At 41.0% G+C, this 24451-nt stretch overlaps 1 protein-coding gene across 4 annotated transcripts; it reads right to left on the reverse strand.

Moving 5' to 3' along the window:
- Window positions 1-105: 105 nt before the first annotated feature.
- LOC105184816 (proton-coupled amino acid transporter 2) lies at window positions 106-21068 on the reverse strand. Of its 4 annotated transcripts, none has more exons than XM_011143913.3 (11): window positions 16201-17337; window positions 10533-10615; window positions 9178-9297; window positions 6654-6804; window positions 5350-5477; window positions 4648-4732; window positions 3813-4085; window positions 2950-3128; window positions 2684-2716; window positions 2070-2242; window positions 106-1954 (listed from the first exon to the last, which is right to left on the reverse strand). In XM_011143913.3, the coding sequence occupies exons 1-11, from the start codon at window positions 16660-16662 to the stop codon at window positions 1713-1715; spliced, it is 1929 nt and encodes a 642-aa protein (XP_011142215.2). In that variant the 5' UTR covers window positions 16663-17337; the 3' UTR covers window positions 106-1712. The 4 variants fall into 4 exon arrangements, with proteins under 4 accessions (XP_011142215.2, XP_011142171.1, XP_019697670.1 ...); XM_011143869.3 differs by lacking the exon at window positions 16201-17337 and adding an exon at window positions 20877-21068 and having other exon boundaries at window positions 1713-1954; XM_019842111.2 differs by lacking the exon at window positions 16201-17337 and adding an exon at window positions 12299-12321 and having other exon boundaries at window positions 1713-1954.
- Between the last annotated feature and the right edge of the window lie 3383 nt (window positions 21069-24451).

A 24451-nucleotide genomic window follows, 5' to 3' on the forward strand; every position in this document is an offset into this window, starting at 1 on the left:
CAACCCATATTCTGCTCCCGAGAAATTAGAATAGAAAGACATAGAATTCGCTAATCGTTCTAACGCAAGAATGACGAATACTACATCAAGACTACAGTTCCTATCTTTTTAGTCACGTCGCCACTACAGAAACTGCGTATTGTATAATTACAGAAAGTATCGATGCGTTCTCTTGTTTCATTTTTATTTTTGTTCTTCCTCTTTCCTCCTTTACTTTATGTACATACTATGTATTGTACCTTGAGTTATTATCACGCATAAAAGCTAAAACGCGTTTACCTTTTCCCACTTACGTAACAAGACTTATTAAACACATAAATAAAGCATGACGCACTCGAACAACACAAAATATCTTGCAGAATCTGTTTCGAGCGCGTGAGCGTGTTTACGCTGCCCGAGAGACTTACTATTAATATCAACTCGATATCGGTAACAATCACACTGCGTCCACAACCTGCGTTACGCCTTATCGCTACGACTATTGGTATCACACATAAATTATATCATCATAGAACAGCTAACATTTCGATCGTGTCTTCTTAGGATCTGTCGACACCTACAATCGCATACGATTTGAAAGTGCGAAGTGACAGGAATAATTTCTTGGTTTTTCTCTTTTTCTCTTTTGATTCACGCGGAAAATATTGTAGATGTCATGGTATATTAAACCCGCGCACCTTTACAAGTAAAACCGAGCTATATTCCGAACGTCATATTTACTATTAAACATGGCAACAATGATGCCACGGTTTATTCATATCGCATGTAAAACATGTAAAAAGTTTACAAAGCGGGTTGCATTTTTAGCGCTAAATGGAGCGATCAGAATAAGCGAAAGCAACTATAAACTTATATTTCAAAAGTGTTAAGAGTCAAGCATGTGGTTGTCAACCAGATAATCATCATCGAGAGGAGCATAATTAAAATTAATCTCCTTTTCTCCCGTTCCCCATATATTTTGTGTCTCATCCTTTTCCTCATCATTAGAAATTATTTTATTGCATATCAATTGAATTTATTTTAATTGGCTAATCATTTGAAGGAATTTCGTCCTAGTTAGTTGGGAATTATTTAGCTCATTTCTAATCGTTTGTTTATTTTGTTGTTTATGTTGTTGTTTATAAACATTAATCTGATAAAAAAAATAATTATATATGATTATATATGAATTCTATCTCTATTTAGCCATATATAATCACACATAATTATATACACACAGAAAAGATTCTATTTGGAAAAATTATTCACACGGAAAAGATGCTGTTGTATAAATGCAATTAAAATCGATCTATCGATCATAAAAATGATTTATCGATCATAGCGGCTCGTGATGTAGATGTACAATTAAAATTGATCATTTTTCCTTTGTTTAGCAGCTAAACAACTTAACAGTTTCTTCCAGCGTGGACATATCTAATTCTGTATAATTACATACGTGACAACACAGAGACACAATTTATATATAAAGGAGTCACACATATATAATTATATATAATTTATATACAACTATATATAATTTATATATAATTACAAACGATTTTATATAATAATATATAATCTTCTTTCTTTGTTTGGTAAATATAATATCCTCTCGACGATAAATATGATATAAATTAGTAAAGTATTACAAAGTCTAACTTTTGCCCTCTTGCGCGATCCGCGATCGCGGTGTCCCTTATTTATTAAAATATAATACCGTCCGGATAAGACGTTCACTTGCTGAATGCCTTGATGATCGACGTCACGCTTTCATATGTTCCTGTGGCGAAGCCTAATACGCCGATTAGTATTATCGTCAAGTCCTTCGCGACCGTAAATACACCGAGATTAGCGTTGTGCCAACAAACGACTATCTCGATAATCGGTGGGAATATGAGGGCGAGCGCGGTGCTGCTGACTGCGCCGACCAGAGATATGAAGAGACCCAGTTCTGGTATCGCCTCCGCCAGGATAACTGAAATATCAATATGTTATTGAGCCGAGATAGAAACTTGCCACTAATATATACGTATAAAATATGTGAACGACATAATAACAGTAATGACTTGATAAGCCTTCACGATACTTACACGTGACAAGGCACATGGCGGAACGGAAAACGATTTCCGCGAACACCGGCCACTTGAAAGGACCGAATTGTTTGACGATGCCGGGCCACATTATCGCGATCGGAACATAAAATTGCAGCGCGTACGTGAGCAATATGCTCAGAGAGATGGCGGTCTTGATGCACTGCGATAAACTGCAAGAAAATCCGAAAATCGTTGATGCAAAAATCCTTCGTCACATTCGTTCTGACATGACTACAGAAAATTATGGGTGAACTGGCATAGGTAGGCAGGTAGAAAAAAAAGTTAAAGTCAATTAAAAGTTCTCCCACATTCTGTAATTGATAAAAAAAAAGAAAAAGAAAGAAAAAGGACGCATGCGCGGGCGGGTGAAAACATGCGCAAAATCTCCGCCGAGTTCACTTTCGTGATCTCTAATAATGCGTTGCAGCGAATAGCAAATAACTTTCCTTCTCTCTCATCTTTTTATTTTTCACGCTGCGGATATTAGAAAAAGAAAATTTTGCCATCTTCGTTGGAAGTTATTTACTACTCGATCAAACTCGCATAATTAAGCTCTATCCTAGCTAATTTCTATCAGTCACAGCAATTCTAGAAAATGTTCATGTATAAACCTTGAGTGGCCGTAGACGACTTTCCCGTCCACCCTTGGAATACAAGAGAAAAGTATATTACAACGGTTTTGTTATCATTATTTAATCTTAATATCGCAATTTGATCATGATCAAATTCTACTGACATTATTATGCATTATGCATTGGCTCTAAAATAATCGGTCGTCGAATCAATATAGCGATATTCGCCTGTAGACACAATGGTGAACTTTATCTCCGCAAACTCTTCTTACTGCAGCAATATAGATTCAATTGCATTTACTTACATCTTGGTCGGATCGAGATTAAGCGTGACGGAACCGGCGACCTCGTCACCGTATTTCAAGTAAGACAGGAAACCTATCGCGACGAACATAGAGCCGACTATCACCATACCGACGTTTAGAACGCCTAATGGCTTGTTAAAATTGCTAGGTTTCTTCATTTCATTCTTCAGTGGCAGTACCTGCAAATGAACCCGCATTATTAGAAACATGTATATATATGTGTGTGTGTGTGTGTGTGTGTGTGTGTATATAGGATGTTCGGGATCTTTTGGAAACGAAAAATTGTGAAGCTTAATCAGATCAAACTGAGAAGAAAAGTCAAGTACTATTTTGCAAAAATCTCAATAGTTATTAATAATTGAAAATCATCACGTATAGAGACTCTTTTCATTGATAACTTGAAAATTTGCATACTTATGCGCAAAATGGTGAAGGACTTGTTTGTTCAGAATGACCTAATCTATACAATTATATGACGTCTGTTGTGCCTAGCGACAGATTCAAGATTCAGGATTCAAAGTTCAATATACTCATATCTATCGTCATATAATTGTAGATCAGGTTATTTTGAATAAAAAAGTCCTTTACCATTTTACAAATAAGTAGACAAATATTCAAGTTATCAATTAGAAGAGCCTTTTCAATCATTAATAGCTTAATAACTATTGCGATTTTTGCCAAATGACAATGACTTCTCTTCTCAGTTTGATCTGGTTAGTCTTCACAATTTTTCATTTTCAAAAGATCCCAGACATGTATCCCCTGTATAGTCTAGTATAGTATAAGTCCCTGTATATGTATCAACTGGATTCAGATATTAATATATTAATTTTGGGATAGAATGTATATGTCTCTGTACTCACTAGAGTAATACCTTCGAAGGAATATATCACAGTACCAAAGAACAGAGGTATTTCATGCCAGTCTGAGACGTATCTTCTCTCATTTATAGACGGCACATTGTGGCTCATGATGTACATGGTAGCGATATAACCCGACATCACGAGGAAATTCGCCACCGAAGACAGCGGCACTAGGTACTTAAGATTTCTGATCCAGGTGCTAAGCAGTATGGGGATCAAAACGACTGCCATGTGCTGATGAACGTCCATATTAATTCCATGCACGTCCAACACCTGGAAAAAACCAGACACTTCACCATCGATATTGACAACGAGGTTTTCTTCCTTAAAAGATTCTTATCTATTAAACTAACTGTGTGAAATACTTCAATACGTATCTTTTCCAATAAGAAACTATTATTATCGACTATAAATCAAATAAGTAAATCAAAGACGCAGTAATATAGCGCAGCCACAATACTATCGGTCTCTCCTTCTGATCGTATCCAGTTTTTGCTATTGTACATATATTACATACACGACATGTATGTGACGCCTGCTGCTATGTCCAATAAAAGTGTTATTATTGTTGTTGTTATTTTTGTTAAATGCGGATGTTATTCGTGCAAGCAACTTTTAGCGATCTGTTACTCATACTTGTTGTCATACTCGTTGCGATCGAAAGGAAGATCGTACGAACGATTAACACTTATTCACTTGTGACCTCAACAGTTAAAGATAGATGTAATAATTTATCTTCGTTCCGTGCGACGAATAAACGACAGGCGCTAAAGGCAACGCAGACGCCGCAAAAGAAAGAAGACGCCGTGGAACAAGCTAGAAGGAGATATCTCACCTGCTTCATATTTGTGGAAATGAAAACGAAATACACGCAGCAGAATCCGAGTTGCGTGACGCACAAAAACACATTAACCAACTTTCTGCAACAAAACCACAAGAGACGGCAACATAAATGGCGACGCGCTAATGTGCAAAAAATCATGAGTAAAATAAAATATAATTCAAACTGGATTCGCGCGCGCGTAAACAGCATCTATTAAGGAGCGTTTGTACAGGATATAAATGAAACAGACGGCCGATTTTAACGAGAGCGTGTTCCACTCGTCTTAAAAATAGAACCATCCAAGGGTCGAAACTTACGATGATATATAATTTCTCATCGAAATTACTCAAATTTTCGCACAACGATGAATCTTACTTTCTTTTTTTTAACGAACTGATTGACCGATCGAATAAGATTAGAAAGAATAAACAAACAAATTTTTTGTCCTTGCGTAAAGTTTGAAAAAATCTTTTTCAGAAACCCGTCACTTCGACCGCTTTGACAAAAACAACTCACGCTAATTGTCGATAGTTTTAAAGCGTTAAAATATGAGAATTTTCCTTCCTCATCCCTAAGACGAGAATACGCTCCTAAAAAGTGGCCCATTCGCTTCAATTACTCTCAAGTACAAGTGGGCGAAGGACTGAAACGAGCATGAAATGATGTTTCTTTGTTATTTCGCTGTTGAATCTCGCTCTCTTGCTCATTACGTACCTCATCATAGACGAATATTTACGGAGGCCGAGGGGTCCAGTGGCGAAACACATTTCCACGGTGCCGGCGAATCCGCTCGCGTCGCCGCCGTCGCCGACGCGACGTGTCACCTCCTCGTTGCATTTGATCTGAAAGAGCGAGCATCCCGTCAGCGTTAATACTTTGCGCGTTGCATGCTCAAACTTGGCTAACTCTGAGAATTCCGGAATTCTACTTGGCGCGTGCTAACTCAATTGGCGGCGATAAATAGTCGATGATATATTCCGCTAAATTCTTCCTCGAGTGAATCGCTGCTCGGTTACGATCAGCATGGCGAATCCCAAGGAGAGTTGCGGCAATTAACAGATGACTTAATGTCGGACAATAAGGGTACTGAGAATGAGCGAAGAGAGATAATAGAGTGCAAACAAAGAGTGCAAGATAATACAACGAAACGCGACAGGACAATCGCCGTAAAGCCCATGAGACACAAAGGAAAAAAGATCCCGTCTTTTATTTCATCTTGATGACTCAGTGTGTCTGGTGAATTAGATTTTATATGACAAACCGGAAGCAAATTGATAAGTGCACGCACGAGGCAATGATGAGACAATGACTACTAGCACTCTGAATATCTCGCTATTGAATTTCCTTCGATGGAGAGCACAAAAAGAGATCTTATCGCCATAAGATGACTATTTTTACAACTTCTAATAAATTAATTAGTCTTCTACTCTTATATTTCCAAGATTTCAAAATGGTAAAATAATATTTATTACTTCACTTTACATGTACAATATATACACACACATATATACATCCATACACAGGGTGTCTGACGACGCATGTAAATCTGTCGTGTGTGTGTGTGTAAATTAGGTCAAACTAAACCAAAAAGTTCTACATCACTTTGCAAATAATAATGTAGATTTTTATTTATTAATATAAATTATTATTCATTAAAGAACATTGGGGTGCACATCGCACGTAAACATCCATCAATCTTTCTGATTTATTAATGAAATAGCTAAATAATAATAGTAACTAAATATTTATATAGTTTTGTGCAAAATGGTATTTTTTGTTCAGTTTAATAATCTGCAAGCGCACACGACGGCGAGAATCGCAATATAGCTCATCGTGCATAATCATTCGCCGATCTTCTTCAAGTAATAACTCAAAATTTTGCGCAGTTGTTCGCAAGATGGTAGAAGAATTTTTTATTTAATTTTATTGTTCTAATTTATACGAGAGATTTATGTGTTATCGTCAGGCTCCCTCCGTATTTGTTTTCTTTTTTTAATTATTCTAAATTATATACATACGAGGATATGTTGGGCATGCACGCAGATGATACCGAGGAAGATCGTAAGCGGAGGTGCCAACAGCAGCCCGGCGTTCTTAAAAGCGTCTCCTAACGCGAAGATCCCCGAGCCGACGTTACCCTTGAACAGATGCATCATGGTTTCCAGGTACCTGCAGTCCAATCGTCCATTAGTGCATTCGTTCTATTTTCATCGCTCGACGCGAAATTCCGTGTTACGGAAAAAATAGCAAGGTGCGTCAGCATATGTGTATGCGCGCGCGCGCACACGCGAATTATCAGATGCAAAGAGGAATTTCAGACGTTACAAAACTACGCTCGTCAACGACAAAGAAAGAAAACGAAGGAGAAGAAGAAGAAGAAGAAGAAGAAGAAGAAGAAGAAGAAGAAGAAAAAGAAAAAGAAAAAGAAGAAACATAAACACCAAAACGTTCAGCAGAAGTTTGAAAATGTCGTTTACATCGTGTAAGGATATTTTGCGACGCGCGACCGCAAAAACCGCCAATGCCGAGTAGGCGGTCCTTCCCGGAGAAAAAATTGTTACGTTCTCGGGAACGGAAATACATCATTTAATAGTTTTATCAAGATATCATAGCGAGAGAGGCAACTACTCGCTTCCGTCTGTTCAAATTGTACGTTTCACGATACTGTTTAAAGTAGCAGCTGTATATTTCTCATCGTTCGAATTTGAGTATCCACGTTCTTGTGATCATTTTCCTGTTTTTGTTTTTCTTCTTTCTTTTCGCTCAATGCATACAACATCGTTCTCTCGTTACGAAACGGCATGTGTACATTAAGGGCTGGTTTTTCAATCGTGCTTTAAACTAGAAATTATCTGATCCTTCCTTGATCCGTGAAACCTAATTTTTATAGATGTGCGAATCAAGAATTTTTATGTCGAATCGAATCGAATCGAATCTCATTTTTTAAATTCAAATTCAAATCAAATCGAATCTATGAAATTTCACTCGAATTCGAATCGAATCAAGTGAAATCGAATCGAATCATTAAAAAATTTAATATGACTATTTAACTTGCAAATAATAATGGAAGATTTTAATATGAAAGGGAATATTGATATTGTGGAATATCATCTTAAAATAAAATATATATTTAAATATTTAAAGTAATTTATAATTAAATTATTAATTATAAGTTAAGTTAATTACAAGTTAAGGGTTCAAATATACAGGCTCAGATGGCTCGTTTTGTAGCTGAATCACACAAACGATAATGTATTTGATTCCTATTCGAATTATTCGGATTTAAATCATAGGGATTCGAATTCGAATAGTTCGCACATCTCTACTAGTTTTATATCTTGTGTGTTTTTCAAGCATATGCTAAACACAGTTTAGATAAACCTTTGTTATTCTTAAGTTGGCAACGACAAGTCATCGCTGTGCGGGTCACTTTTATACATGTAGAAATTCAATTCTAATATGAATGCAGTCTAGGGCATTCACATAACATGGAAATCGTGCAATATTGTAAAACTTTTCATGAAGGCTTTGAATATCTTCTGTATTCAGAAATTTTACATTTGCAGGTCTAAGTTGAGCTATTGCCCTTGAAACTTTATTAATTACTTTACTTGCTGCACTTTTATGAACACCAACAAAATCTCCTCCGCTTATCAAAAAAAATCCACTAGTATAAAATCTTAATGTTAATAATATCATTTAATATATACTGAAAGAGTTTGATTTCTGAAAAAAATTAAAAAAATATACAATATAAATAAATTTTATACTATTCATATAATATTCATATATTAGTAAACATCATATTTTACAACTAGTTAATTAGTTAAAACTAATATAATTGAAAAATATTCTACATGTATCATTTAATTTATATGACATATGTATATTGATACCATTCGGTTGGTAATTAAACAGTGTCTTGAATTTTTTCTATTAACACACGAACTGTAGCTTTGGATAAGCGAAATCTTTGAAGAAATTTTTTTCATCCCAAGTTTCAAAATGATTTACTCTTCGCTTTAAAACATGATTTTTTCTCATGTTGGTATGTTTTATATATTCTAAAATATCCTCGTCTTCACTACTCTCTTCATAATATTCTTCGTCAAACATCGTAACAAATATTTTATACCTTCACAAATATTTAACAATATGATTTTAACTATAATAATAGAGATATTGTGTGTGTGTGTGTGTGTGTGTGTGTGTGTGTGTGTGTGTGTGTATGTGTGTGTGTGTGTAACGACATTTATTAATCCATTAAATGACGTTTAAACGGTTATCATCCACAGTTTAGTTAAACTATACTTTAAATTACATTTTATTCTGATCTATCCATTGAAAAACAGTCTAATGCTTTTGAACAGACTTTAAATCTCGATCTAAGTTCAAATCATTATTGAAAAACCGGCTCTAAATGTTTCTTCGTTGTCCGCGAACGCCGCGCTCGCTAGTGCTTCATGCGCGCGCTCTGCACTAAATAATTTTGTCACCAGTGAGAATGTTGCTCTGTTTTTACGGGATGCTGATTTAACTTACGAGGTGGGATGGTGTACGGTAATGCCGTGCTCGTTACTCCCTCCGCCTTTGGAGCCGTCGCCCTTCTCCATCGCCAAAATGGGGTCCTTCGACTGAAAGGCCCCGTATGTTCCGCCATTTCTGAAACCAGTTTCATACAGTTTGATATAACTGCGTGCAATGTAACCTACTTTGTCATTTTGCCATTTAGAGCTGTATATTGAAGTCAAAGCATATAGGTACTAAAACAACGATGACTTAATGATATTCCCCATGATGACGACGATTTCCACGATTGTAATCTCGCGTAAAATAGCAGTAATCGCCGGATATGCAGGTGCATTCTTGGCGATTGTTAGGCGAGATAATTGAGTTTCCACCAAATTAACATTGCGCTGCGATAAGCACGGCCGTGTGTGAACGAAGGAAATTAACGGCGAAGGACGATACGAGTATATCCCTTCAGCAGCTCGAGAGCAAAGCAGCGATCGTATCGATAGGAACGATACGTCGTTCTTGGCAACGTCCTGCTGTTTAAAATAGTCCGATGTCTGTAAATTCAAGGCGAGAATTCGCGGTGACATGTATCGATCGTTTCCGGTTTTAGCACATATTTTACTCGAACACGAACACATTATAAGGGACTTTACACCGCGCGGTCCGAAGTTTCATCATTTTTTCAGAAGTGAAGAAATCGGAGGAATCGGTGAAACGAAATCGGGACGCGGGTAGCTGGAGGGAGCTCGAGCGATTAAAATTACAGCTCAATCAATAAACAATGATGATGATCGGTCGAGTGCTACCAAAACACTAGAACTTATTATTGAGGTCGCTTATCGCAAGTCGCGTAACGTAGATTGTGTCTACAATCAGCCGCATAATCAGATAACTCAATGAGTTATTAAGTTAAACAACAACATACCTCCCCCCTCTCACACACACGCACACGCGCGCGCGAGCGCGTGTGTATACACACGCGCTCACGTGTGCGAAATGCCACAACGAGGTAATTAATCGCAGTGGCGCACTTAAGCAGGATCAAGACTGTGCGACGCACTCGTTATAAAGTAATCCGTGCTCGACAACTTTTATTATGCATTGAATTCATTCTTCAACCGGGCAATCTCATCGTGATCTTAAAAATGCGATTTTGCGATTTTATCTTGCCAATTTGCGCGGTTCTATCAATTACGATAGGATAAGAAAGAGATACGGCATACCGAGATTCCGGGTCTCAATAGCGAGTCGTGATTAAATGAGATCGAAGAATTAATAAACACTCGAATGAGATAAAAATATTCGAACAATGCCTGATACACATCGAATTATCAGAACAACGATCGGCGGCTGATCTACACGCCGAGAGATAAACTCACCCGAGCGGCTGCTTGAAAGCGGTCTCATCGCCGTGGACGGAATTCTTTGGCGAAGTCGCGATCGGGCAGCTGTTCAGTTCCATCTGTAACATATTGCAAGGATGACAGTCGAGGCGCATCTCGATTAAGGCGAACGTGTCGCGACCCATACCGAAATACGCGTGTGTGACGCGCGCGTCTCGATGCCCGAGAGATTCGAAACTCTCTCATTCTCACCCTCGGCACTATTCCCGTTCCCTCTGACGCGCGTGTTTCGTAATGACACGCGCGCTATTGGGCGTCACGGCGTTCATCATCGACGTCGGGTCTTTTGTTCAAACGAGACCAGACACATCGCGTGACAAGATGAATGAAGTACCTATAATCGCTCGGCGAGCGAGAGCACGCGAAACATCAATCTGAGCTCAAGAGACATATCCTGCATATTTGCGCTTAGAGCATCGTCACCGACGACACGTCGTCTTCCTCGTCCGCCGGGCAATCACGACAGCATCGAAACGCGCGCCGAAGAGGGCCTCGCTCTTAAATACTTTTACTTTGGTGTCATTTCACAATCGACACTTTTGTACTTTTACTGTAACTTTTTATATCTTTTTTTTTTTAGTATATTTTTATATACTAATTTAATAAATTTAACAATCAGATATACTTTCATAATTAACAAAGTGTTCGATGAAACCGTGGGCACGCCTTGTCCCGAAGAATCCGAATCCGGGAATTTGAAAATTGAGAAACAACTCGTGACTTTTCAGAAAATTGTTTTCCCGTTTCTCAAATTTCAGAGCGTCATTTTGCGGAACAACGCGTATCCTCCAACAAAGTTTTCTATTAATCGTTTGTGTCTCGACTCATTTATGAACGTAATGATGGATATCCGCTCAATCCCCAGCTGTTATTAATCGCGTTAAGATCGCAATAATATCATTACACGAAGGACGACAAGGAGAAACTTTCAAAGACGCCGGCACGGTGCCCTTCGAGTGGATGAAAACGATTGGCTCCGTTGTGCGAGAGCAAAACCGTCATCAATTGAGCACGCGAGTTGCTTTATACGTAGTCTTTCGACCGATTGGCTTCTTAATGAAACCGTGTTGTAGCGTGTAACGTATTTAATCTTGCGGTGGAAGAAAAGAAAGAGCGTCGCATTGAAGTAACAAATAAATACACGGAGGAAGCGCGTTCGCGCACATGTAAAGCAATTGTAAAATAAAAATTATATAAAAACTTGGATATACTTGCTACATCATTAAGTTATTATATAAATTATTTGCAGGGTTGGGGAAGTCACTTTGTAAAATTATTTAATTATAATTATAGCTTTTTTCGCTGAAAAAGTAACTAGTTACAGTTACAAGTTACCGATCTTCAAAAGTAACATATTATAGTTATAGTTATTTAGAAAATAACGAGTCGTTACTTTTCAGTTACTTTTTTACAATAATTGTGCTATTATTTCAAATTTCGTAATTGTGTAAATTCCTTCAATTTTATATAAAAGTAGTTTGTTGATTATTATATTCCTCATATTACATATAATTTTTACAAATTAGACTCATTAATTTACATTAGCAATTCATATTTATTCTTTAAGACTATTAATAACAATTATAAGAAGGTGAATGAATTTGATGAAAATAATAAATACTAAAAATACTAAACATGCTCTTAAGAGGATCCTAGAGCGACGCGACTCCAGGATCCCTTTAATATCAAAAATAAAATTTTTTAATAAAAAATGTATTAATATTTTATAAATAAAGACTTACCCTCATATGTTTTCTTAAATTTGCAGTTGAAGTTCTACTTGCATAAATAATTTTTTTGCCAGCGTAAATTTTGCCTAGTTGTTCTCGTTTCCAAGTTTTTACTATAACTCAAATATTTTTGCATATGCTGGCCGTAGCATTTTACAATCCTTTTCCGAAAATTGGGATATTTTATCTATCACTTGAATTTTTATACAATTGAAACTACGCAACGCACTTCACGCTGAACTCAAGTTATGTTAACAAATAAGGATTGACGACGCGTGACAGAAATATCCAATAGGCGTACAATTTTTTTGAAAGACAGGTTGCATTCAGAGAGAAGACTATCAGTGCTTTTATTCTTATTGCGCCGTTTTATTCTTGTTTTATATCTAATAAACGATAAAGATAGATGGCGCAGTGGCGCGTTTTCCACATGCAACTAGAATAATTGTATGCTTATCGGATATCAAGCGTCACATTATCGTGCTGATCTGCCAGAAACTTAAGTTTCAAACATACAAAATAACTATTAAAGCAACTATTAAATTAGCTACTAATTATCAAACAAATGTGACTAAGTTAAGTTACAGTTATAGATGGAAAAAACGGAACGAAGTTAAGTTATAGTTAAAGGCGCAAAAGAAAAAGAAATAACTGTAACTGTAACTTCGTTACAAGTAACGAGTTACTTCCCAATTCTGATTATCTGCAGCCCGATTCTCTAACCTGTCAACACTGTCACGCTCGTGCACTTTGCACAAGCTATCGCGATTATTGTTTCATTCCTTCCCTGCCACTTGGTCGTTTAATACATGTCGCAGCTGTCGGATCGTAATCGTGGCGAGTGAATTAGCCTTATCATCGAAATACTCTCGGCCGAATATCGCTCTTTAATCAAGTTTTCCGCCGTTCGTCGCCGATTCGCACGCGATTACGGCACGAGCTTTATGTAATTCAATAAAAACTTTCCATTAAACCGTGCTCGCGGTAGTTTTCCTACTCCGTCTGTCCTTACGATAAGAGGACGCGCATGTCTCAGCATGGGAAATTTTAAGAGCATAAGTGGAAGAAACCTTTGTCATATCTAATCTTCAACGCGCGCCCCAGCTGAACATGACATAACATGGAAAGATAAGGGCGAGGCGACGAAGGTTCAGCGCATACACGCTGTCTTAAGAAGTTATTTGATTTACTCGATCGATATACGAAAATCGGTATCGCGGAGATGTCGACGATACTGTCGGTGTTGATTTTGACGCTTTTCTCGTTACCTCATTCGATGACGTGCCGTGAATGCCGTCTGGAATTGTGACAACAAGATATCAAAATTAACACCGAGTGGGCGAGCAGGAGAGATCGGGCGAATGAATTTCGTAACGCGGAAGAGCACAATCTTGCCGGGTGGCGCTTCCATGAGTAGCATAAAAAGGGACGACCTTATAAATTAATTGTCATGCAAAACGCGGCGGTAATCACTTCCTGCGCCACTTACTTTTAGTGGATTTAAACGGATGACCTAATCAAGATATCCTTCAGGTTACGATCGCGAGAGACGCGAAATATATCTTATCATGTGTTCTTTCGAGGAGCGTCGGTGGAACAAAACGCAAAACGCAACTCGACACTCGCGACGTACAAACGTCCTGTGATTACCATGTGTAATTGGTCGGACAGCTATTGATCAACTGATTGTTCAAGGAATCACAAGGTAAAATATATCGCAAAACGCAGTCATCAGACAGCACTCGATCGGTCGCGGACGGTACTAGTTAGTTGCAGGCAACCTTAATTACGCGGCTATTGTGGACGATAGGTACCAGCAAGAAAAGATAAGCGCAAGCAAAATGCAAAATTTACAGATATCACCGACGTTATTTCGCCGTTGCGAAACTTACATAACGAATGTTATTCAATACCGACAGAAATAACTCGCGATTCTGTCAATTCTCGCCGATTACGATTGTGCCGCGTCATTATCGACTGACAATGAAACGGCCCGCTGGAATGTCGTCGCAAAAGTGTAGGAAAAAATGCCATCTGCGTTAGATAACGCGCTTTTGTACGGAGGCTATCATCGCTCCTCGTGTCAACAGATCGCGTCCTCGAACCGGATTGAAGTTCCATTCTTCGAGATAGTTTATCGTTAGTTGAACGGATAATTAGTGTGAGCAGCGTGCCTCACGAAAGACAGAAAATTAGCGATCAAAAGTGTCACGTAAGACTCCATTTTTATTTGCTCTTTAGAACTCCGCGAAGTTCTAGAGAGCAAATAAAAGTTCTCACCGCAAGAGCGACAAGATGGATCGCAAAGGTCGCGCTGCGAATATTTTTCAAATACGTCACAAATGAAAATGCGAACGAGTGCATACATATACACACACACACACACACACAGTAGCCACGCGAAATTAAATTGAAGAATCGTACTACGAATACTAGGCTATTAATAATAATTTATAATAATAATTTAATAATAATTTAGCGTGCATAAAAGAAGAAAATTGTAGAAAAAGGTGGATAAAAATATCTCAAAGCAGTGACACAAATGTAGACTGCAAATTGCGCTGCGAGTGTGTGTGAGTGCGATAGAAGATAAAATACAGCCGTATGTACACGCGCACACACAACCGCGTGTGTATACACACGAAAGCCACTTAATGCATAATGCAGACGCCTCAGCCAGACGATATCTTCGAGACGTCGCGATGCTACTGCGTTCGTATGCGACAAATTTCCACGATTATTACCCAAACGGCCGATTTGATTTTGCGTGCGTTCGCGGAATGATTCACCTCTCCGCGAAGATTTTTCACGATCAACTAGCTGCGATTCGCGCGCGCAGGAAAAAGGTTCAACTGCGCGACCGCGAGAGGAGAAAAACCGCTCCACGACGCGTGCAACACAATTTCTCTGAGAGTTAATAGACCGTTTATTCTTCTCGGAACTGTGACTCTGTGTTTATTGTGTACTTGAGCCAGTTAATATTTTGTAATGCGTTAGCGGTTCCAATTGCGCCGCGCGGGGACGGACAACAGATCGCAACAGTGCGATGCATCGAGTGCTTCCACAAAGATTAAATTATACGTCGAGGAATGACATTTGCGTCACACGCGTAATGTTCGGCACGATAAATCAACGTGTCCGTTTAATTACAAAACACGCCCGGCCGGCGACAAAAGCGTAATTTCGTTCCCCAAATCGAAAGATCGACTTCGTGGAAGCAACAATTGCGACAACGCCGCGAAGGGACCGCCACGTGACGATCGAAAATTTGTCTCGTAACTCGATCGTACATAATCGCATGATAAGCATGTCGATGACAACGCGTGTTTATCCAGTTAATCGACTTAACGCAATCGCAGTAATTGCTCTCTCGCGACTCGTCGGCAATCTATTTCCTTTCTTTCTCTTTGCCGTGTCGTAAGCGCCGACTGATCTGTCTCGGTCGTAACAAAGCAAAGTAGCGTCGAGCGTCGGAACGATAACGTTCAATCGCTCGAAATATGAATTCGGACAATAGCCATTTAACAGGCACGCGGCCTCGCTCGAAGTCGTCGCGATACGAAGTCAACGTCAAGTTCACGTTTGACGACAGACATCAGCTGATCGAGATTTGCATTCGGCTCGATACGCCGACTGCACTGCGAAAAAAAAAAATTTAGTTTTTGCAAGAAAGCTATTCTCGTAGTAACACGTGCTACTACTACAATGTTGCGAACAACAGCCTTGCATGCGATCGCTACTATTTTCGCTGCTTCCGCTGTTCTTTTTTTCGTTAGAGCAGCGAGTTGTGGCCGAAAATGTAACTTCAATTTTAGGGATTTTAGTGAATACTATTTTTCTTTGACGTACGCTCGAACTTGCCGGCAATTTTTCGTTAATTCACGTTAATTACAGTCGTCACAGGGGAGACTCACAATCGTTCGGCGCGATCCTGATACCGACGCGAACGGCACCAAGCAAAAGCCGTTGGAGCTCTCCAAGGCAGCCGTCGAAGTCACTGTCACGTGTTTCACGAAGAAGTGCAGCGTCTGCTTTGACCGACACCGATTCACTTTTGGCAGTGTCACCGCTCTGCCGGCGACACCACCAAAATAGAAGCGTGTCCGCTGCTTCTCGAGCCGGTCACGTGTACTTTTATCAGACGCAAGGCACAATTGCGTCAAAGCGCCAATAATGCCCGCGACATTCCTGTTTTCGCAAACGATCGAGGAACGGCGGGGGAGCGAGGGGGGAGAGATAATTTTGAGAAAGAGCGCGCAGATGGAAGAAAAATTTAATCGCTTTCCCGTCGGCCGACGCTCGTCGCGATTTATCGAACGCGGGCAATTAAAAAATGCGATATCGGAGCCGTAGTAAGCGAGTGTAATCGAATTCATTTGAGTTCAATTAAGCAATATGGTAATTAATTAAAACGACATATGAAAATGTAAACACGCGCGCGCGCGAAGATGATAACTCCGTTAACGTAACTCAATTTTTCGAGTGTCCGGGGAGAACGGAGAGCAAACGAAAATTTAATCGCAAATTGCAAAATTTAATTCACAAAAAGAGATTCCCGCGTCGCATGGAAGTTTCTCATCAGTCAATTGTTCTCAGTTATCCCGATGAAATTTCAATGCGGCTGAATGTTCAGAAGAATTTTTTCCGGTCACGTCGACAGAGACGTCGTTTCCCGTCAACGAATTTTCGTCCATCTGCACGAACAGAGATTTTTTTATCATGGAAAAGAAATTTCGCGGGGAAGTCGGATGTGCTGAGTGAAATTTTTGCGCCATTTTTGCGTCACGTCAGAACTGCGGCTTCCGACACTCGAGCGTTCGTTTCTCTTCTCCTTATTTCTTTTTTCTTCTCTTTTTTTTACGGACCGAAATATTCTGAGGACATTTCGCTTTCGGAGAGCCGATGCACAAAAAAAATCGCGTTACCTTCGTGACTTCTTGCGCGTCCTTGCGACACGTCGCTGCGCCGACGTTGAAAAATGGCGGACGTTTTTTTTAACTCTTTAACGCCCGACATTTTTATAGGTGTCTTAAGAATAAAATTTGAGTTTTTTTGAACTGAGACTATAAATAGTGATAACCAAAAAAAATATCAGAATTTTATATCTACGAAAAACTACCTTTCCAAGCAGAAACTATTCCTAGAAGCGAAAAATATGTCTGATCGGTAAAATTTTTTTTTTAGTTTTAATAATTTATCATACCTAATGGTTGAAAAAATTCCTCGAAGCATAAAACTCATATTCAGAACTTGATCTTTATTTACCCGGAATGGAATATAATAAATGAGTACATGAAGTTTCCGCTTTTCGTTTGTTGATTTCGTTAGTTTGATTTTTTTATCGTTCGTTTTTTGTTTATTGGTAAATATGACTTAGATCCTAAAAGCATATATGAAATGAACAACCTATATAGAGAAAAATAAAGGGTAATCTATACGATCTGATAGTCAGCTTGACATTTTTGAGCTGAAACTTTACTATATTTGTGAGTGAAGTTTATCATTCAGAGCGTCAAGCTTACTATTTCAGAAGAATATCTTATATAGATCACCATTTAGATAGTCAATCGTCCCTTCATTTTTCGCCGCATAAAAAACTGTAGATCACCAGGTTTCACGAAAATAGCGTGATTTCTTGATTTTCGTGTCCATCATATTGGATTCACCATTTTGAATTTCTGTATTCTTTTAATTTCACATTTTGCATTTGAGAAAGCTTCCAAATGTATAAAATTATAACAGATACCAATCTATTCATTTACAGTGCACTTCTAGATGTCAGTAACAATGCTAACTATGCCTACTTGGAAGTTGACAAAACGTGTTATCATTAAAACTGAGCTGAAAACAGACTAAACCGAATCTACATACAATCTATATACCATTTTTTAGAAGAAGAATTCACCTTTACAGTGCAGGTGCAAAGAAAACGAAAATATCTCCTTTTTTGACTAGGTCATGGATTCTTAAATGCGTTTCTGGTAATTATAGTTACCAGTAGGCGTTAAAGGGCTAAACTCGACTCATGCCGCATCTCCACGATAATGCGCGCCGTTTTCGAGACACTCCGCGCATAAAGGACGAGCTGACGACAAAACCGCGGCAACATGTGCATACACAGTAATCATGGCGCAGTGTCATCATACGATAAACCGACATCCTCCGTATACTTCGTTATCGTTATCTGAATCGCGAGATACATGCGAAAGTGCAGGTTCGACAGCGCGGGCGATAGTCGCTATCGAATGCACGCTTGTGCAAGTATAAATAGACGAGAGAGAGAGAGAGAGAGAGAGAGAGAGAGAGAGAGAGAGAGAGAGAGAAATGCGTTTCTTCGCGCTGTTCCCCGCGGGTAGAGCAGCGAGAACGCGGAAACGTGCCCGAATCCTGCCGTTCGGTGGAAATTTCCTTCATTGTTCCTGATTCTCATTATTCGCCGGGAGCGACGAAACGGAGCGACGCGGCGGCGCGTACGGCATTCGCGCTATCCTTGAGAGACCGGCGCTCGTGCGTACGAGGAAACTTACTTTTTCCTCGTGTATCGACATCCACAGAGCCATAATGAACGGCAGAGTTTGTAATTGTATCACGTGATAGGCGTATGATGTCCCCGAGAGCCGGTACCTCTCGCGCGCCAAAGGACAACTTCCTTCGCCTTCCACCAGCGTGGAATTCTTGACTTTCACGCGAAATGTGCAATTGGCGAGCGCCGAGCCTCGGCTCGCGAGATGCAAACGAAAAATGCGCTTTTATACATCGGGCCGGTAAACAATATTATTTCGACGGACCTATAGGACCTAATGCGTTGTTCCTTCGATGGGCGCGGAAAACCGCAACGTTGACTCGACGTCGATGAGACTTGCGTTAACGTTGATTCAACGGTTCATCGGCCATTCCAACGTCGAATCAATGTCGAATCGACGTTACGATTCCGACCGGGAACTCGCGCGGCGGAACACGTCAGAGGGGAGAGACGAGGAGGACGTTTCGCGGACAGGAAGGAATCTTGCGTCTCTTCCTGCTGCCTCAGCCGCTCTCGTCGCCACTGTGTTTGTGCACGCGCAAAAAACTTATCTGCATAAAAACGAGGTAGGGCAAATATTATCGTGAGATGTAACGCGCGCTTCTCTCGGCGAGCCGCGCGAGTCGCGCATACTTGAGATCGACAAACGAGTCGATCGTAACTTTGCCGAAACGCATTGCCGCCGGCAGGCATAAAACACGCGAAAACCTCGCCGAGACGAGACGCGAGGCGATAAGAACCGTAGACGGCGAGGAGAGCCGACCCGGGGCGAGAGTGAATAATTTCCCCGTGGTGATTTCTAACTCAGGCACGAGAGCTCCGATTTCCGACAATCTCGCAAACAAAACGAAAGTCCTGCAAATCCCCCCTGTGACACACCGGCGGGATAAGGCAATCCTCGCACTCGAATTTTATGATGTAATGTCACGAACTGTCAAGATAACGTGTCACGAACCTGCTCGCTGATAACACGGCGTACACGCGCTATACCGATAGATAAACTCTCGGCGTGCGCGAGTTGATTGTTCCGAGTTTTGTCAAATGTCGCCCGTTAAACCCGCGCCTCTTATCATGTTTTCCAGCTTTCTATATCGTGTGTTTGTTTGTATCAAAACACGGCAGTTTATACAAAGCGACGCGCGTGAATTTCGCAAACGCGCGTCGCTCCCGCAAATACACACACACACACACACACACACACACACACACACACACATCGGCGCGATTCTGTTTTCGCTTCGGGGGCAACACACGAAAATTGTCGCGCGCCGCACGTAGGAGGAAACGGCGCCGCGGACGCGATCGAGTTGCTGGCCGGCCCGCAAAAATCGGCGTCTCCCGCGACTCGCCAAAATCAACAGCGATCAGATAGATATAGACCGACGCCGACGCCAACGCATAGTTACGGGCCTGAGCGCGCAAAATCCACGTGATGTCACTGACCAGGTTTGGTCGCTTTAGGACCGAAAAACTATCGCGACCTCGGCATTCTCCTGGCTGAAAACCTCGCCTCTGAGAGCGTCGCGCCGCAATGCTGTCCGCCGATGAGGAGAGCTCACAAGCTGCGTGTGCGAATTCAACAGCTTTGTTGTTCCCTAACTTTGACGCAGCGCCGTGTCCTCCGCGAAATTTGCACGCGTCAGCATTACGCGTCAGAATTCATTTTTCACCGACTGCTGCGTTCGCCCATCAAAATTTCGCTCACGTCGGCGCTCTCGTCGAGGTCCACTCGAAGGCGAGCCCCAAGGCGACCCCAAGGCGAGCAGCAAGGCGAACGCGAGCGCGTACGGCTTTTCGCACTCTTTCCGATCGCGAGAGTAGACCGCCGGATGGCAAATCGATTGCAAATCACGAATTATCGATTCCGCGGCGTACAGGACGTCGAGGGAAGGTCGAGCGTGAAGGCCTGCGAGAACGGCCGCGTCGCGTCGGCGAGCGCTCGAGGACACGCGACGCGACGCGACGTTTTCTCCGTATTCGCAGAAAACGGAAAAAAATGCACATTAAAAAAAATGCATATTAATAAAATCGACCCGGGCGCGCGCGCGCGCGCACTTTGTCGCATACCTCGTCGCAGTCGATTCGGTTTCAGCTTATCCACAGAGAGAAACTCGGGTACTGGTAACCCATGGATGGCGTCGTCGATCGCCGTGGTCGTCGGTTCGTCGAACACGTGCTACGCTCGCTCGCTTACGCGCGACTGAAGCGATACCGCGATACGCCGAGGAGAACTCGCTTAACGTTCACGCTTTAAGACTGTCCGCTTCCTTCTGCAATTCGCTCTCGCTGGCGATGCCGTTGGCGAGCCGGCGGGATGCCATGCCACGTGTCTCTCCTTTATTCTTGGCACCGCTTGTACTACACCATCACCGCGGCCCAGGGCAGAGACCGTGTCGGTTTCGTCACCGAGTGCACGGCCGAACGCGCGCGCGAGAAGTCGACCCGAATCCCGAGGAGGAGAGACGGTCGCGTCTCTTCCCGCGGGAAGAGCCGACGGCGATTCCCCGTGCGTCGAGCGAATTCATCGGCCGCGGCTTTTTGATAATGGCAGGCTCACGTGACACCACACACACACACACACACACCCGATGACACGGGATTGCACTCTCACGACCGACTGAGTCCGCGAACTCTCCGTCTCACCTGAAAATCCCGGCCGGCGTTATCTCGGTCTGAGAGTCGCAATAAGGGCGTTCTGCTCGTGGCAGCAAATGTAACACGTAACGTGCGAACCTGAGAATTAATTAATTAATGAGCAACTGATATCACTTTAAGTTTGTATACTCTGGGAGAGGCGGCATTCTCCGGAAGAAGCGACGACATGTTGAACCGTGGGTACAGGTAAATATTAGAGATAGCGGAAAGGATGTCTTTTCGTATTTCAATGCCTTTAATTTCCGTGGTTACAGTACGGGTTCTTCATTTTAATCCAGAATTAATTTAAATTCCAGGTTAGTTAACGACATTTCTTTATTGTGTGCATCAACCTTCATCGAGAAGACCAAGATCGAACTTATTTTATTATTTTCGTGCAAAGTTTTATAATAGAAACGAGAAGAATTTTTCGGGAAGCCCTGATATAATTTCGACGAATTTGACGCTAGAAATTCAAATCAGAATCTCGAACTTCCGCAGATGCTACTTGCTCTCGCTTACGGTTAAATTTACCGTCGACTTGATTTTACTTCAGATTATACAAGTCCGGAGTGACATCCTGATCGATGGTCGCCCGAGTGAAATTTAGGTCTTGCGGTGATTTGCGTGCAAATACTCTGGATACTGTGCGCGATCCGTAAACTTGTATCCGTTAATAACATTAAATGTTAATATTGCTGCCAATCAACAACATCGGCTTACGCGACTTCTTCTGATCCTGAGCTCAAATTACTTTGATTGAAAAATCATCTCGACGCTAAACGCGCCTGCGGTCAATCTACGGTTGTAGCCTGCGAAGTTTGCCGAGAGAACGATCGGAGTCGCCAGAATAAATAAAACGCAATGTTTACAAATTGACAAAGTTGGCCGAGACCTTAATTTCGACAGCGAACGTTAATAGAATCTCCGCCGATTGAACCACGTAGTTAGTTAGAGCCTCGCTCAAAGAGCGGGCTAAGAAGAGGCGTCATAATCGACCGAATTAAACGTTGCATCAAAGTGCATACGAGCGGACGGGCCTCTCTACTTTCTCGCGATCGCAATGGCAGATTAACGAGTCGAAATAACGAGTCTAGATATCTGTCTCGTTTTGCGCCTGAAGTACATATAAAGGAGTCCTTAAATGGCGAGAGTGCAACGTGCGAGGACTGATACAGCGGCTCGACGCGGGTCGACGCACCCGCTCGCTCGCTCGGCCGATCGAAAGTAAAGTTCACGCGCATAGGAATATGCCACGATAAATTAACGAAGAATTGAGCAATTAGCTTTCCTTGACCTCTTCCCCGAGACCGGCTGTTCGCGTCGAAAGGACGTCGAACTTCTTCGTCGTAATCGACGTCGACGTATTGATAGCCCGAGCCTCACACTCCCCCGCCGAGGATCTCTCGCGCATCATCGTCGACGGAAAGTCCAACTTCGCCGTCGACGACGACGACGCGCTTTCGTCCTTGACCGGCCGCGCGGAGGTTTCGCTTTCGGTTCGCTGAAAAATAGTGAAGGTTTCCGCCAGCCGGAGTAAGAATGCACTTCTCGCTGGAACAGCGCGTGCGCCAAGGTCGAACACGAAGGTGCAGGCGTGTGTGTGTGTGTGTGTGTGTAAACCGCAGCCGAGACGAGTAGACGCAGGAAACCGACGTGGGAGCTGTGCAAGGAGTGCAATAAATAATGTCTGGACTCTACGTCGAAACACATTTGCATCGGCGTACGCACCGGCGCACAGTGGGAAATTTCGCTCACTTTTTGGACAAAAATCTTGTTAGAGCTCAATTCTTTATGAAATTGAATGATTTTTTTTTTAAATATTCGTAAAGACTTATACTTTAAGCTGGTACTGCGGAAATTTAGTTATCGTTAAACCTACATTAAAGAAAGATGATCAAATGCGAGTAAACCTAAATATCATATATCAACCTCATATATCAACCATATACTCTTAAATATTTAAAACGTAGGAACCTTTAGCCTTTAGGGTTGAAGAATTTAAGTTTAAGGGCTTAGGGTTAAAGCGTTTTGAGGGTTTAAGAGACCTTATACAATAAGCAATTAGTCAAAAGCCGTAAGCAAATTGACGAATCATATTCGATTATTTTTTAAATTATCGACTGTGGTTGATCAATTTGCTTACGGTTTTTGACTAATTGCTTATTGTAGAAGACTTCTAAGAGTTAAGGCTAAAGGTTCTACGTTTTAAATATTTAAGAGTATATGGTTGATATATGAGTTTTAGGTTTACTCGCATTTGATCATCTTTCTTTAATGTAGGTTTAACGATAACTAAATTTCCGCAGTACCAGCTTAAAGTATAAGTCTTTACGAATATTTAAAAAAAAAAATCATTCAATTTCATGAAGAATTGAGCTCTAACAAGATTTTTGTTCAAAAAGTGAGCGAAATTTCCCACTGTGCGGCGGCGGCGGCGGCGGCGGCGGCGGCGTGACGATCAATTCGCTACCCGAGCAAAAAATTATTAGAGCTATCCTGATGAAGCGTAAGGCCCCGATAAGGCTGAAAGGATGCTCTAAAAAGGGATGCCTCATTATTACCGCATCAGGCCGCGAGATGGGTCTTTTAGGGATACCTTAAATTTTACGAAATAAGGCTTTGATAAAGAAAACTAATGAGGGCCTTGGAAAGATTTTTCAGAGATGCCTTAGGTTTTACGAAATAACGCTTTAACATGGAAAACTGACGTGGGTCTTAGAAGGATCTTTTAAGGATGCTTTAGATAAAATAATAATATAAAATCAAGTTTTGTTATAGAAAATTAACAAGATCTGAAGCGTGTGATAAAATTGTCATAGTTTAGTATTGTTTTAATAAGTACGCTCTCTCTATCTGGTTCTTTTAAAGATTTTTTGATTATACCATTATACAATTTTTACATTATTCAATTGTATAATTAAAAACAAATTTTACTAGTTTTATTAGTTGCCTTATTTATTAATCTCAAGGATTTTTCTAGTATTCCCTTCGCTTTGAAACGCAGC

Source organism: Harpegnathos saltator, unplaced genomic scaffold (genome assembly GCF_003227715.2).
Source record: "Harpegnathos saltator strain DR-91 unplaced genomic scaffold, Hsal_v8.6 scaffold425, whole genome shotgun sequence".
In the NCBI taxonomy this organism is placed as follows: domain Eukaryota; kingdom Metazoa; phylum Arthropoda; class Insecta; order Hymenoptera; family Formicidae; genus Harpegnathos; species Harpegnathos saltator.

Coding starts and splice junctions, on each gene's coding strand:
- LOC105184816 (XM_011143913.3), bottom strand. CDS start 16,662: ATGAATTCGATTACACTCGCTTACTACGGCTCCGATATCGCATTTTTT. Junction 4,733..5,349: donor AAATATTCGTCTATGATGAG/GTACGTAATGAG, acceptor GTTTTGTTGCAG/AAAGTTGGTTAATGTGTTTT. Junction 4,086..4,647: donor TTTCCACAAATATGAAGCAG/GTGAGATATCTC, acceptor GGTTTTTTCCAG/GTGTTGGACGTGCATGGAAT.